Source organism: Fusarium pseudograminearum, chromosome 1 (genome assembly GCF_000303195.2).
Source record: "Fusarium pseudograminearum CS3096 chromosome 1, whole genome shotgun sequence".
In the NCBI taxonomy this organism is placed as follows: Eukaryota; Fungi; Ascomycota; class Sordariomycetes; order Hypocreales; family Nectriaceae; genus Fusarium; species Fusarium pseudograminearum.
The window spans coordinates 5,531,574-5,546,603 of NC_031951.1; the positions used below are offsets into that span (position 1 = coordinate 5,531,574).

The 15,030-nt window shown below is 48.9% G+C and overlaps 8 protein-coding genes across 8 annotated transcripts, besides 1 other annotated feature; 3 read left to right on the forward strand and 5 right to left on the reverse strand.

The window, feature by feature from the left end:
- Nucleotides 1-278: 278 nt before the first annotated feature.
- On the reverse strand, nt 279-842 carry FPSE_11465 (uncharacterized protein; the record flags this gene model as incomplete). The annotated part of the gene is made up of 1 exon (XM_009264582.1): nt 279-842. One exon carries the CDS (start codon nt 840-842, stop codon nt 279-281), a length of 564 nt encoding a protein of 187 aa, XP_009262857.1.
- A 421-nt stretch (nt 843-1,263) lies between these two features.
- On the reverse strand, nt 1,264-1,920 carry FPSE_11464 (uncharacterized protein; the record flags this gene model as incomplete). Its single annotated transcript, XM_009264581.1, has 2 exons — nt 1,264-1,680; nt 1,735-1,920. The coding sequence occupies 2 exons, from the start codon at nt 1,918-1,920 to the stop codon at nt 1,264-1,266; spliced, it is 603 nt and encodes a 200-aa protein (XP_009262856.1).
- A 547-nt stretch (nt 1,921-2,467) lies between these two features.
- FPSE_11463 (uncharacterized protein) lies at nt 2,468-3,555 on the forward strand (the record flags this gene model as incomplete). Its single annotated transcript, XM_009264580.1, has 2 exons — nt 2,468-2,482; nt 2,536-3,555. 2 exons carry the CDS (start codon nt 2,468-2,470, stop codon nt 3,553-3,555), a joined length of 1,035 nt encoding a protein of 344 aa, XP_009262855.1.
- Nucleotides 3,352-3,457: a microsatellite.
- A 1,294-nt stretch (nt 3,556-4,849) lies between the features above and the next one.
- Nucleotides 4,850-5,914, forward strand: FPSE_11462 (uncharacterized protein; the record flags this gene model as incomplete). Its single annotated transcript, XM_009264579.1, has 1 exon — nt 4,850-5,914. The coding sequence occupies one exon, from the start codon at nt 4,850-4,852 to the stop codon at nt 5,912-5,914; it is 1,065 nt and encodes a 354-aa protein (XP_009262854.1).
- Nucleotides 5,915-6,055: 141 nt separating this feature from the next.
- On the reverse strand, nt 6,056-7,349 carry FPSE_11461 (uncharacterized protein; the record flags this gene model as incomplete). Its single annotated transcript, XM_009264578.1, has 2 exons — nt 6,056-6,805; nt 6,861-7,349. The coding sequence occupies 2 exons, from the start codon at nt 7,347-7,349 to the stop codon at nt 6,056-6,058; spliced, it is 1,239 nt and encodes a 412-aa protein (XP_009262853.1).
- A 757-nt stretch (nt 7,350-8,106) lies between these two features.
- Nucleotides 8,107-10,416, reverse strand: FPSE_11460 (uncharacterized protein; the record flags this gene model as incomplete). Its single annotated transcript, XM_009264577.1, has 4 exons — nt 8,107-9,029; nt 9,080-10,172; nt 10,222-10,349; nt 10,401-10,416. The coding sequence occupies 4 exons, from the start codon at nt 10,414-10,416 to the stop codon at nt 8,107-8,109; spliced, it is 2,160 nt and encodes a 719-aa protein (XP_009262852.1).
- Nucleotides 10,417-12,060: 1,644 nt separating this feature from the next.
- Nucleotides 12,061-13,689, forward strand: FPSE_11459 (uncharacterized protein; the record flags this gene model as incomplete). The annotated part of the gene is made up of 1 exon (XM_009264576.1): nt 12,061-13,689. One exon carries the CDS (start codon nt 12,061-12,063, stop codon nt 13,687-13,689), a length of 1,629 nt encoding a protein of 542 aa, XP_009262851.1.
- A 190-nt stretch (nt 13,690-13,879) lies between these two features.
- On the reverse strand, nt 13,880-14,677 carry FPSE_11458 (uncharacterized protein; the record flags this gene model as incomplete). Its single annotated transcript, XM_009264575.1, has 1 exon — nt 13,880-14,677. The coding sequence occupies one exon, from the start codon at nt 14,675-14,677 to the stop codon at nt 13,880-13,882; it is 798 nt and encodes a 265-aa protein (XP_009262850.1).
- Between the last annotated feature and the right edge of the window lie 353 nt (nt 14,678-15,030).

The following is a 15,030-nucleotide window of genomic DNA, read 5'->3' on the forward strand; positions in this document are numbered from 1 at the left end:
TTGCGTCACTCTTGAATCACTTGTTGTCCAGTTACTCGGAACAATGATATTATACTCGTATAGTGGTAGTAATCGTATTGTATTGTGTTTATTCCTTCGCCCAAAATATGTGTATAAAAAAGACCATCATTATTTAATAAAATAAAAACACCATCTTGCGCCGCCATTTGTTGATCGAGCTGTTGTGCAAAGACAGTAGCTAACATAACATTACATGGGTACCATCATGACATGAACAAGACAAAACGATAAGCAGCCAGTTAAGACAGACCAGCTTCTTAGTTTCTGCACAGCGCAAAGCAATTATTAGCCTCTGCATCAAGGAATTTCATCGCGGCGATTTTTATCCCGTTCTGGAGATTTGCAAGCCAAGTAAGATACAACGGCCACAGATTGGAGGGGGAAGAGAGAGAGTAGGGACGAGAAGGAACAGAGTACACATACAGTAGAGAGAGCTCGAGATCACCGTGAATACGAGCCTTGAGTTGAATCTCAATGTCGAGATTGAGATCTAGGCGAAGTCGAAGAGTGTCCTTGCCGGCATCACCACCGCCGCCACCCTGCTGCTGGCCGCCTGTGAGACCTCCAAGGCCTCCCGTGACGCCGCCCAGGGTGTTGCTCACGCCATCTGTGACGCCGCCGACTGTGTTGCCGAGGTCGCCAGCGAGAGGGAGTTGGTCAAGAGGTCCTGAGCCACCACCTCCTTGTTGCTGCTGCTGCTGAGTGCCTTGACGGCGAGACTTGCTGCTCTTCTTCTTGCTGCGGCGCTCTCGTCGAGGGGCTTCCTCGCTGGACATGGTCTGGTCGTCTGTGTCGACGCGGTCCTTTTCCATAGAAGACATGATGATGATGAATAAAAAAGAGTCGCTGGCTGGTTGTACAAGTGTGTATTAGTTGGTGATTGTATGAATGCAGGCCAAAGTGATGGTTTCTCACTAAGAAGAAATGAGTCTAGAAATAAAGGTAGCCAAGGTGATATAAGTTTGAGCTACTCTTTGCACCCCAAAACCTCATAACAGGATTTGGACCCCCATGAGGTCATGATCGAGATGGTAAATCCAGTCGGATACCCTTGCTCAACGCAACCCACTTTACCATGACCGACCTTGCAGCCCTCCTCCAACTTTAGGCTTACAGTGCAATATGCATTACATTGGCAGCCCCCGGACTTGAAACCCCAGCCTTTTATTAGGTGATTTATGGGCACATATTGTTTCTGTTATTACCGGTAGTTATACTGTACTGGGGAATATCTGCTGTAAATCACTTCTTAACATAGCTGCTCTCCATGCCAAGCTGCGGTCTCCTTCGAAGCCTCACTGGCTGGCATCTCTCCTCATCATCAATCTCGTCCTCGATATCACCCTCCGGGTCCCAGTAGACAGACCATTTCCCATCATCTCCTCGCACCGCCACAAACGAATCATGGTCGCCCTTGAGTGTCAGGAATTTCTCATCTGCCGTCCAGCCCCAGGGTCCTATGACGTGGTCGATGGTGTCCTTCTTGCCCCCAAAGGTCACGGCATGCGTGTCCTTGTCGACAAAGATCCAGTTGAGCGCTGGAGGGTCGTCAGAAACCATGCTCACCAGCCCCAGATGGCCTTCATCACTGGGATATTTGAAGAACCATCCTAGGAATCTGTAGCCTTGAACTGGAGCGTCTGAGAGGTTGAGATACATCTATTATCATGAGCATCACTGCGTAAAAAGAGGATAGAATGGTAGATGGCTCACCTTTTTGTCAACCAAAACTCCTTGTCCAACTTCTTCTATCTTTCCATTCTGCCGTAGCATAAATGTGAGATGGAACTTTTCCTGTTCCTTGCTCATGCTCTCATTCTGTCTCTTTTGCGCACTCACAGCGTTACCCACGCCTGTAACAGTCGGGATAGCCGCGATGGCGAGTAATCCGATAACCATGGTTTCTCTGTTCTTGTTCTTGTTTTTTCCTTTTCTTGGATAATAGGTGAAGGGTAAAGACTCACTCAGTCAGTCACTGCATGACTTCAGTCCACTTTGTAGAATCAGGACCCAGTTTCCATTTACACCAGCCACACGATAAATGCATGATCCCTGTAACCATCCTACCACACCTTCAACCCATTCTGAGAGTGACAACGTCATCCGGCCAGGGTTTGCATGCCATTTTTTACGTCACCTTGGCTTGTATTTGACAGCAACTGCCTTACAACCCATACAAGGAGAAACCGGTTCTATACCTATGGGTCGAGGTTGAGGAACGGGATACGGGTAGAATGACACTTATTGCGTCAGTCTAGCCTCGCTAACAGGTTTTTCTAACTGCAACGTCTTAAATCTCAAAAGCTATCTCATGCGCAGAAAACCTTTAGTATACAAAATTCATTTCATTAATTGTTAGCAAACATATCAAGCAAGCCCAATATTGCATTTATTATTCACTCAATCCATACACTAAGCACAGCAACAAAGTAAAACATCAATCACCATGTCATACCAACAAGTAAGTTTCTTATTGTAACTGAGAATATCCGATCGGGAGTTAAATGTTTCTAGGACGAGCAGCAGAAGGACACTCCTCAGTCCCCTGGACAGAACCAGCAGGACAACAACGACAACAATCCTTTTGGTCAGCAGCAGGGCGACGATAACAACCAGCAACAAGGACAGGACCAGAACCAGGACGACAACCAGAACCAAGACCAGCAGCAGCAAGGTCAAAATGAGTCTGAGTCTAAGGAGGATTCTAACAAGGATGAATCCAAGCCCGGTGAAGAGAACGCAAAGGCTGAGACACCCGGCGACGCGGAGCAGAAGCCTGAGCAAGCCGGTTCTGAAGAGTCAAAGCCCGAGGAGTCAAAGCCCGAGGAGTCAAAGCCTGAAGAGTCCAAGTCTGAGGACAAGCCTGAGGAAAAGCCTGAAGAAAAGCCTGAGCAGGCCAAGTCTGACGACAAGAAGCCCGAGGAGGTAAAGAAGGAAGAAGGCGATGCTACCGACAAGAAGCCAGAGCAGGCAAAGGCCGAGGCCAGCAACAAGGGCGACGAGGCCAAGCCTCAGCAGAAGAAGAAAAAACAGCCACCTGTCAAGCAAGAGGAGGAGAGCGAGTCCGAGTCTGAAGATGATGACGACGACTTTGATTCCGAAGACGACTCAGAGGAAGACTCCGAAGAAGAAGACTCCGAAGATGACGAGTCAGAGTCAGAGTCCGAGGAGGAGGAGGAGCCTGCCACTCCACCTGAGCCCGCTCGCCGAGGTGGCAGACGCGAATCAAAGAAGAAGGTCGATGAATTAAGACGTCGACGCCCAGCTTGGCTCGACGAAGAATCTGACGAAGAGGGTCGAAAACAGCTGTCACCCAAAGACGAGAAGGCCCAGCAGACGCAGCAGCAGCAGCGTCAACAGCAGCAGATGCAACAGCAGCAACAACAGCAGCAGATGCAGCAGCAGCAGCAACAACAGCAGGGTGGCGGCGGCGGTAAGAGTGACGCCCTCAGTCTGCATCTAGAGCTCAACCTCGAAATCGAAATCGAACTCAAGGCGAGAATTCATGGTGATCTTACACTGGCACTACTGTAAGTCTTTTACCTCCCCCCCTCTATCATATCCTATCCTACCCCCAAGTTGCGGACCCCCTTGCTTTTATTATTGTCCGCCCTTCTCATCTGACAAAGTGCATAGCCAATAGTGACATGTAAAATCGCAGGGAGGGAGCATGAGCGAAATGATGCTTTTATGCTTATATCATTACTATCTATTGTTTTATATATAATCCGGGCGACGAAACGACAAAGTATGGTCTCCCACTAACACATGTATCCCGAGATACATGTGTGTGTTTCTGACGGCGTTTGGGCATGAATGAAGTAACGGCTTCTCTCATTTTTCTTTTACTTTTACAATATTGTAGGATTGAAAATAAAGAGTCATTTTTAAGTTTTCTTTGTGTGATACGTGACACTTGTTCGGGTAAAGACATGAACCAAGATCTACCCGACTTTGATAGTAGCCTGAGTTAGCTCAGGTGATGAAGTGTCTCAGTTGTAACCCGTGCGCTATGATGAAAAGGAAGCTAAAGAGGAGACGACGATCGATCCCGGATCGTGGAAAGATCTCAACGGCTTTTTCATACTAGACTAAATTGTTCGCCTCGCGGGAGATCTACCGGAAGTTACATCGTTACATGGACAGGTGAGGCTGGTGATGAGACCTGGTCTGTGGTTCCTGTGGCACAACAAGAGTCCCAATGTTATGGGTCGTGCTTCGTTTGACCGTTTTACAAGCGAGCCAAGGGTTCTCTTTAGTGTTTTGGGTATTATGTATTATTACTTTGTTGTTTAGTATGTGATACGATCAGGTTCATTGTGTGTCCGATCTAGATGAGTGGTTTAGGGTAGTAAGGTTTACTTTGTCACAATCAATTCGATCATGCTTTGCATCTATTATTAACTCTCAACACTGATGCGATGCTCTGTCAACCACTATAATTTACTAATTAATTCTAAACAAAATCAGAGATTGTAATCAATAAACCGGACTTATCGGTGTTCGCGACGAATCTCATCGCTTTGCACTATTAGTAGTCATCACCCTCTAAATCTAGATCTGCTTAGAGTGGCGTTCAGGCGGTGGCAGTGACGTATTACAAAGCAAAACACCGAACATTTCCGAACACGATAGTATCACTATATGCTACCCTATCGCTTACAGTAGGGACCCAAACCATATAATAAGGCCTTCCACCTCTATTATTTATCACCACCCATATCTGCCCTAATATTACTTCTACCATTAATCTGAATTCTTGCCATTGGCATAAACCGTAACCATAACTTGTCTAAAGAACCCATCGCCACTTCGCTGCGTTACCAACATGGCCGACTGTGACGACTCTCCCATGTCCGACAGCGAACAGCAGACCTGGCTCACCCTCTCAATCACACACCGCAAAATAACATACGAATTATCATTCCCCGAAGATGCCACCATCACAGACCTCTTTGCCGAAATCGAAGCCAGCCTCGATGTACCTGTCGCAAACCAAAAGATCATCGCGCCCAAAACTCCCCTCCTCAAAGCACCTTTCAAAAACCCCGATATGCCTCTCACCGACCTGAAAGGCAAGGCTTTGACGCTCATGGGATCTCCGGCGTCCGAAATACAGCAGGTTCAGGATATGGCGGAGCGCGTGGCCCAGCGCAACGCTGCGAGGATGGCACAACGCAAAAAGGCACGAAACGCGACACCCCGTCGGAAACCGGAAGAATCTCAATATACCTTTCTCCAAGTTCGACCTCTCCAGGGTCTTCCGAACCCAGAGCGCAGCCAGAAACTCCTCATGCGCCTCAAGGAAGACCCAGGTATTCGCGCCACCATGACAAAACATAAATTCACCGTCGGAATCCTCACAGAGATGGAACCTCTTTCGAACACGCAGACAACACACGAAGGAACAAGTCGAATACTCGGTCTGAACCGAAATCAGGGCGAGGCGATTGAGTTGCGCTTGCGAACCGATGCGCACGATGGATACCGCGATTACAAAACCATTCGCAAAACCCTATGCCACGAGCTGGCGCATAATGTGCATAGTCCGCATGATAGGAATTTCTGGGACCTGTGTCACCAGATTGAGCGCGAGGTCGATGCTTCAGATTGGAAGTCTGGCGGACACACCATTGGCGAGTCGTCGCGGTATCACATATCTGGAAATGATGAGGATGACGAGGAGGATTACCCTGAGGACTTTGGAGGTTGGACGGGCGGAGAGTTTGTCCTAGGTGGTACCAAGACCAGCGGTGGTGCTGCTGCTGGGTTGAGCAGGAGAGAAGTCCTTGCACAAGCAGCTCTTGAGAGACAGCGGAAGCAAGCTGAGACTGAGCGCAAGGTGTTGGAAGAGCAACGTGGACGACAGACACCACCTGACGAGTCCAAGTAACGATGGCATTTTTTATAATTACAAGTGGCGAGGCGTTAGGATATTCATAGACGGATAGTAGCATTGGGATCATACAAGCGTTACATATAGCATTACAATCTGATTAACTGTTTATTCATACATCATAATCCCCACACTTCATCAGTAAGGCAGAGGATCCAGATTCAATCCTTCAACGCTGAACTGGAATGAATCATTTCGAGAGTAGCTTCCTGCAGTGTCAAGATCCAAGCGACCTCTGATACAATCGCGGAAATCAACATCAGCAAAGACAATACCGTCAGGGTCACCCCATTGAGGACCAGCGATTACATCGCCAAACGGCGATACAATAGAAGAGCCACCAGGCGAGATGTAGTCAGCCTTGTCAAAGGTGGTCTCTGAAGTCTTCAGGGCGGCGACTTGTGGTCGCGCAGGAGGAGGAGGAGGCGCTTCGCCGTCGTCTTCGCATCCGAGAACAATCTCATTCCCATCTTCGTCAAAGACAGACTTTCTACGACGGCGCGAACGAGTAGGTGATTTCGGAAGGGCGATCTCAAAGCCCTCCTCGGTGAGACACGAGCCACGACGTTCTCGAACAGCAGGACCGCCGCCATTACCATTCGTCTCAGCAGACGCATCCTTTGGAACGCACATGTTACTACAGACGACGAAACAACGGCCCTCAACACCGATAGTGCGCGCAAGACTCAGCCAGGCGTCGCGGAAATCAGCCGTCGGGGCAAGATACAGGTTGATGTTTTGAGAGTAGAGACTCTGTCGGAGAAGAGGCATGTAGCTCTCCCAGCAGATGGCGGCGGCGAGATTGATGCGAATGCCTCGAATGACGGTTGTTACGGCGCGGAGGGTGCTTGGCGAGCCTTGCGCCCAGATGAGACGTTCTGTGCCGGTCTGGAAAGAATATGTTAGCCAAGAGATTTATACCAGAAGAGTTAGTATTCCATACTGGGAGGACTTTGCGACGCTTTCCTAGCATACCCTCCTTAGGACAAACATATACAACAGAGCAGTACAAGCTCCCACCCGCTTTCTCAATACAACCCACGACTACGAAAACACCTGTATCCCTCGCAATGCGCTCCAATTCTTCACGCGAACCATCACCACGAACCTCATCCTCCTCGCCAATCTGTCTCTTCACCCACTTGATACCCGCGCCGCCGCCAGCTGGTCCCACTGTATCGCCCAGGTCAATGGCCTGATCGAAGTAGCGAGCAAACTCGTCGCGACCAGCGGCACTGCGGTCGCCGATTTTGCAACCAAAGTAGCTGCCGCGGGGATAACCGCCTATGAAGGCTTCGGGAAGGAGGAGGATGTCGACGTGAGAAGATGCGGCGCGTTGTGCGAGGGTGTCGATGAGAGCTATCGTCTCGGGTGTGGAGGGTGCGGTGCCGGGGGAGGCAGTCCCGAGGCGGATGTGACCAGCTGCAGCCATTGTATGTGGTCTTTATATATGAAGGAAGATATAATGAGACGGCAACGGCACTTATATATGTAAAACAGGACTAGCTAACAAGACAAGATGAGTCGAGTTATGTTATGTTGCGATGCAGCAACGAGCGGGGCAGTCAATCCAACCAATCGAGCCGTTACAGTAGTCACAGTGTCTTTAATCTTTCCAGTTAACCCAGCGGATGTCTCGGCGCCTCTTTTCCATGTCTGGCTTGTGAGATAACTCTTCATTCGAGCTGAGTGAGAGGTGGGAGGGAGCAAGCCGCAAGAGCTAGACAGACCAGGAAATGCTACCCCGCAATCTGCGGCCCGCAGCTTAATTGCTTGTACTTTGGCTTCGGCTTCGGCTCCGAAGGTAGAAGCGTTGTCGGAGGAGGGGAGTCAATGGGAGTCAATAAGAGTCAGATCAGGGTGGCTACAAAGTAGGTAGTAGGAGAGATAACTGGATATAATTATACCTGGTCAGGTGGGTTACGTAGAAAGCGGAAGTGATTCTAACTGATAGAAATATTAGACCAGCTTTAGTACACCCAAAAGCATCATCAGTATGTTCGCCTGCTGTAGTGTATAACTTACTACATGTATTCACAGTGCAGCTACATTGAAAAGACCTAATTGCATAGGCTTGTAATTACTTATGCTCGGCTATGGTAGAGTATCTATTTGTTCAATTCATCATAAAATCTTTATACTCCTTTTGTCTTCTTACAGTCTCATGTCGGCATCCCTTTTGCACACGACTATCTTCGTCGAGTACGTGGTGCTGGTGCAGGCGCTGGCTCAAACGCATCATCATCCGAAATCTCATCGTCGCTAATCTCAACCGCCTTGCTCTGCGTACCGCTCTTTTGCGACTGTGAAAAGTTCAACTTGGTCTGTCGTGTGCTCTTAGCCGCTGGTTTAGCTGCCGTAGTCTTTGCAGCGCTCTTGGTCGCAGCAGCTCGTCGTGTCTTTGGTGGCGGTGGTGGGGGAGCTGGCTCATCTTCTGATTCCATTACCACATCCTCCTCCTCCTCTTCTTCTTCGCTGTCCTCGAAGACCTTGCGACCTCGGCCTTTGGCTGGTGCCTTTTTGGCTGGTGCTGCTTTCGCTTTTGTGGTGCGCGCTGCTCGTTTGGCAGGTGGCTTTTTGGCAGGCGGCTCATCTTCGTCCATCATGTCTTCATCTTCCTGTGCTGCTTTACTCTTTCCTCGTGTAGCCTTTTTAGCCGGCGCACGCGTGGTTTCAGTCTGCTGGTCATCCTCATATGTCCATGCATCTGCCTCTTCCTCCCAAGCGCCGTCAAAGTCGCTGTCCCAAGTTGAAGGCTTAGGTTTTAGAACTCTCTTCCTTTCTGTAGGTGCAGTAGGTAAGCCTCTAGCCTGTTGCTGCTCAATTCTTGTACGATAAATGTCCATGGCACTGTTGAGATCTTCGTCGTCTGATTCCAGACCCAGCATGGATCGTACTTGGCCTGTTAGATGCTCGGAAACGAAAAGTTCCATCGCATGCTTGTCGTCCTTTGTCACGAACTGGTTTACGGCATCACCGAAAGGTCCCTGAGGTAGAACCTTGAGAGATTGTGCTGATAGAAAGTCTTGCACCAGATTCTCGACCTTGACCATGTCGTCACCACCTTCAAGAGCCTCAAGAGCGCCCGTCGGGTTGGCAGCATTTGTCTTGCCTATAACTCGTTAGTTGAGTTTGTAGTTTACCACCATAATAACGACTTACGTGATGCTGTCTTTTTGCGGTAAAAGTAGACCACATCATTCGTGTTGGCCACTTTACCGACAAATCGATTTGAGAATCTTTGGGGGTTTTCAATGTCGAACTGACCACCATCTTGTGCTGTATACTCGACCTTGAGACGGATTAGCGGAAGAGGTCGTTCTTCCAAAGCTTCTTCGTCTGTTTGAATTGCCTCCCAGTCCGCATTGGCCTCCTCGATCATCTCCTCAACTACTTCCATCAATCTCCGTGTCACCTCTTGACGGTTGTCCTTCTTTTTGTCCAGACCCTTGAAGCGCTTGTCTTGGGCAAGATTGAGTTCACGTGTGACGAACGGACGTACACTCTTGAGCGGAATCTTGTCAACCTTGAAGTCTTTACCCGTCACACTGACGATAGCAACGTGTTTCTGAACAGCCTCACCAGGCACAAGAGAAGTAGCAACAGAGGAACCAGGCTGCATAACGTGGAATCCTGTTTCGGGGTTTTGTGTAGGGTCGATCACACATTCATGTTCGTGACCCCAGACCACCAAATCCAGCCAATCTGGCAGGACGTTTTCGGGGAGATAGGATGTAGCTGTGTGTGCATGGTGATTTTGATGAACGGCCAGCAGATTGAACCAATCTCCCATCTGAGCACCCGGTCGGAACCATTTGACTTTGTGATCTCGAAATGTTCGAAACATACGCTCGTCTCGTACGTTGCTTATTCCAAAGAGGGCCAGCTTTGTAAGTCCCTTTTGTAGCAGAATCGGCTTGGCCTCGATGTTGTCTGCCTCGGGTACTCGACCATAGTAGTTGAGCAATCCGCTTGCTTGCAACAAGTCTAATGAACAAAAATTGCCTTCGCCGGAGGGATCGTCATGGTTGCCATGAATGGAAAAAACAGGAATCGAAATGTTGATATCGGGATCTTCGTAATTGACATGTGGGAAAGCACCTTCGAACACAGATGCAGCGTCGGAGAGGAACTCTAGAGGACAAGGCTTCATGCCTAAGCAGTTTTGTCTGAGAGTACGCATGACCTGGTACAGGGACTTTCGAGAGGGTTTGTTGTCGTGGAAGAGATCACCGGCGAGAAGGACCATGTCGACCTAACAAGTTAGGGTCTGTCATTAGAAATGGATGGTTGATGAGTCGTACATCTTCAGTTCGAGCAAGATTCAAAACCTCGTCAAAAGTTCTCCAACTGTCGTCCTTGCGGATAGGATCACGCTCTTCGTAGCCGACATGATTGTCGGTGGCAACAAGGATGCGGATTGTGTCCGCCTCTGCGGCCGTTAGTAAGACAAGCAGACAATCAAATCAGATAGCAATCTTACCGCTAAACTCTGGCATCTTATCAGGTGTTGGTTGGGTGACTGACAATTCGTGTGACCACCTCCGAAGCAGTGACTGCTGTAACGTGCTTTACGCGGTAAGCTTGTCTTTGTCCAGTGAGACGCGAGTGGCAGCCTGGAGAGTGACGCGACCAGGAGCGAGGTCACGTGCAGCTTCCTCCCAGTTCAACAGTGGATGTTCCCAACCAAAAAGTGACGACTCATCTTTTCTCAGCTGTCAAATGTCGATTGTTCTGGAAAAGAAATAAGACTCCTCTAAAGAGGGTTGCCGACGTTGGACGGCAGCGGGATCATGCAGCCAGTTTGATAACCACAACGGAGTAACTTACGTTGTATGACCACTACGAGTCAGGTCCAACGTTGAAGTTTAATTAATTATCAATAATTAAGCTCGTACCTGTTTGATCAAAAATCAGACCACGTTTTCAAACCTAACAAGGTTCTCGGCCTCGTTCCGTTGTCTGTGTTCCTGGCCCTGTCATCCCACACCTTGACTGTTACTTTGTAGATATGCCTCAGGGTATCAGTCAAATTGGCCACTAGAAGCATAAGGGACGAAATTAGTAGGTCACCTTATGCTACATACACTAAGCTTCTTGTGTTTTTTATTTCTGTACCCTATGACTTAAAAGGCCAACTTCTCCGCTACGGCCTCGATACGCGAACGTTACAACCCATGACCTTGTGCCTGTCAGCTGTGAGGATGTTTTAATTGCTCTACAGGAAGCTTGGCTGATCAATAATGAGACCACTCTGATCGTGGAATGTGGAGAGTCCATCACGTTTTAGTCCACTTGCAGCGAGCGACCTGATACTTTGTCCCTCGCTTTCATGACCATCTAACGTTAGAGCAAATACCTATCCCAAAAGCCTGGTACACTAACGCTTCCTTTCTTTTTCTAGAGTCGCCATGTAACGGTTCATCTGGCTCTTTCTCCATGTTTCGTCCAGTTGTAACGTTTTATAGTAGTATTCACTTCTTCTCCTCTTATGGCACTGCATGTATAAACATCAATGCTCACAGCTAATTGCTTACATCGGTCCATTCTCAGCCTCTCCGTACGCCCGAAGCTACTACCTTCCTAGATCAACGCATATATGCCCCAAAAAGAGTTACGGATGATAAGACCATCTAGGCATGATCCTGGTCCAAGACCCTAGATAGGTAATGTGTCTATGCCGCACCTGAAGCTTGTTCCTTCTCGGTGTAAATGTGGTGAGAGGAACAAATCGTAATACACCGATTGGCTTGACCACAAGCTTCATCTTCGATCCCAAAAATCCCTCTTGAACTATAGTGTCTTAAGCAAACCTCCCCGTTTCTTCAGCGTTCTGGGGAGGCCTGCTTGGGAGGCGTCATCGTAAGAGGTAGGTAGGTCGTTGGTGAACCTGCGATCCACCCCCTCTTTCAAATCCGGTTCAAGAATCTCCTATCATTTTCCCTTGGCCAGGTTCGATCCCAGGAATGCTTATATCAATCAGTACCTCTAATAGTCCGTGTTTCGTTTGGACTATCCAACTTTCGCTGTTCAAATACTCGCTCTCCTGGCCTCACAATTCCATCATAAACTTCACCCTTCATTATACATTACAGCCTACTTCCCTGAACATACAATCCAAGACTCACCACAATCATACCACAATGCATCTCGTTGCAAGGATGGACAGGGATGTCCTCCAGGGAGGATCATTCTGGTCTCCCCAACCGATCTTCCAAGCCGAGGTTCCTCTTTCTTGGTGCAAACGACGCTGCCTTTCCATCGATGATCTACCCGTTGAGATCTTCACTGCCATCTGTCGTAACCTGTGTGTGCATTGTCAGCATGCACATGTTGTCGATCTCCCGTCAGATGAGATCGACCACGCCATCGAGGCCCAGCAAGCACTGTCGCGGTTGAGCCGTACATGTCGACGCTTGCGGAGCATAGCGCAGCCTATTCTGTATCACTGTTACTACTCTGGAAGACAATCGAATCTATCGGGTAATTCCAAGTCACAGGGTGATACTGATGTCAGGAGACCTGAGGTTAGGAATTTGAGGGTGTTTCTTCGCACACTACTCCAAAGACCTGATTTAGCCAAGCAAGTACGTGCTTTGGCACTTTTTGCATTGAGGGAAGGCTCTGCTGGAAAGACACCCCAAGACATGCAAGATTTGTTTCGACAGGCTGGCGAGCGCGCTGGCTTTCGTGCTCTGCCTTCGTATGAACAAGTTGACTCAAAGTGGCTGCAAGAAGCTTCCATCATGGCTGCACCTTTTGTAGAACAACTTCTCATCTATCGATCTTCCTCGGAAGGTCTGCAGTACATAAGGGACTCACCCTTTTATCTACCGAACCTCAAGTATCTAGTACTGCCTGGCCAGGGAAAGAACCCCGATGAGTGTTGTCATATTCAACAAATGCAGGATGTGCTGGTCAAGGCTCAGAACCTCGAGATTTTGGCAGCCAGCGATGCCGACTGTGGGACGGATATCCCTCTGCGCGAGCGTTTCCGAGCAGAACCATGGGAAACTGCCCTCTCAAGTCTTCGTCGACTCTCCCTCCACGGCTTAGACCCAGACAACCTAGCCAAAATACTTCGCCGCAGTCCAGTGCTTGAAGACCTGGAATACTTTTGCGACATGGACAAGTACACTGTTCTTCAGCATAACCACCTTGCCCCCGTGAGTCGCTCATTACGGCGGTTATGTTACACTAGCACGACATGGGAACACACTTCTGGCGGCGCACAAGATATAATTGAACATGTATCAATGTTTCTCCGCTGGGATTCTTCATTGCGAGGCGATGCTAGCTTTGTCGACTTTCCGCGTCTTGAGATTTTGGAGATTGAGCAACTCCTTCTATACGGACCTGTATTCGACAACGAAGAAGAGCGCAAAGAGCGGTTCGAAGCGATGAAGGATACCGGTCCTGAGATATTCATGGCGAGTCTTCCCTCATCATTACGCATTCTCCATTTAGGAATGGTATTAGCCTGGCCAGAAATGCACCGCGATTTACTCGGCATGGCAGGGAAAATATATCGGTTCCAGAACTTGAGCGTCGTTGCCGTGGACCCTTACGAAGAGCCACCGAAAGAACAGGTGAAAGAACTTGAAGATGCATTTGCGACAGTGGGAGTTGTGTTTCGGATAGGTCAGACGACGCAGGTGCCATTTGGTAGGGGCATGTTGGGTGTGAGGCCAGGACATCCAAGGAGGTCAAGTGAGAGGGATCTCAGGTTTCCGTTGAATCGTAGGAATCAGCCATACTTGGACTTTCTATGATTATTAGTATGAGAAAGAAATTGATATCATTGCTGGTACACATTCAGAGTCTTGTAGTCGAGCGTGCTATAAAGAGGAGGTCCTCCGAAGAAGAAAACAGTTAGGCCGAGCAAGTAATGATATATAACCGTCTATCGCTTCTGAATAAGTCTTTGCACTTAAGAAAGAAAAGTGATACAAAAATCAAGCCTCAGTTGGGCAACTGCACTCCAGCATCCTTGGCGAGCCTCAACATCTCATGTACCACGGCCCCTACATCATGGCTCTTGATTGGTATCCGATGCCCACCGTCCCATTCAATCAAGGTTGTTGTGCCAGTCTCGCAGTAATTGTTCAAGAGGATCCTGTGCTGCTCCATGCCAGCATCACGAAGCCCATGGACATGCAATGTTGGTATGCTCAAGACATGTTCACCCTTGTTCGACTCAGGCCAATCTGTAAACTCCGAGCTCAACAGTGCCGCGTGAACAATTGGTGGTGGATGTTTCAGTCGGTGGTCCAGTGTGATGAGAGGTGCTCTTCCAGCTATGAGAACACCAAACTTGAATTGAGTCAAGGCTTCCTCTGGTCCAAATTTCTCGGTGATCTGTTGCTGCGTCCATAGTAAGCTCGCTGCGATCTTTGCACCTTGGGAGAAGCCGAGAATGCCGACCCACTCTCCGGTCCCGGGATCAGTCTCCATGGCTCGGCGGGTCTCGTTCCGGATCAAGTCGGCGGCAGCCTCGGGCTCAATCTCTTCATGGTCGGGCTGCCATCGGAGCCAGCGCCGAAAGGGCCCGTATTCACCGTAAACGCTGACGATGTCCGGATGAGGCGCTGAGATGAACGGGGCTTGCATAAATACAAGACGCAGGGAAGAGCTCAGATGCCTGATGAGAACGCGACATTGTAGTTCAAAGACTTCTGCGTTGACGCCGCCGCCGTGTAGACAAAGAATGCGGGGAAGATGGAGAGTATCCGCGTGGTTGTGGGATTCTGTTTGTGTCATTTTGATTAGTGAAAAGGGCCCAAGTCACTGATCGGACTGTGAAAGAGTATCAATGATGGTATTTTGGGTGTTTTACAAGGCAACGTTTTCCCCGGCGCAAGAGAATACAGGCTACGATCACAAGGGCTCGGGGTAAGCTTCCCGTCACATTCCCCGGTCAGATGCATTCGGACTCCGAGATACGATGGAGAGAGAGTGACAATCTATCGTAGGTAAATAGAAGGCGATGATGACTATATAATAGTAGCATAAACTCCATCGTCACTGTCACTTAGGTTTACAAATTCACATGCTTCATATTCTCCCCAACATTTTAATCTCTTCCTTTACGGTGGAACATGTCCCATTGGCCA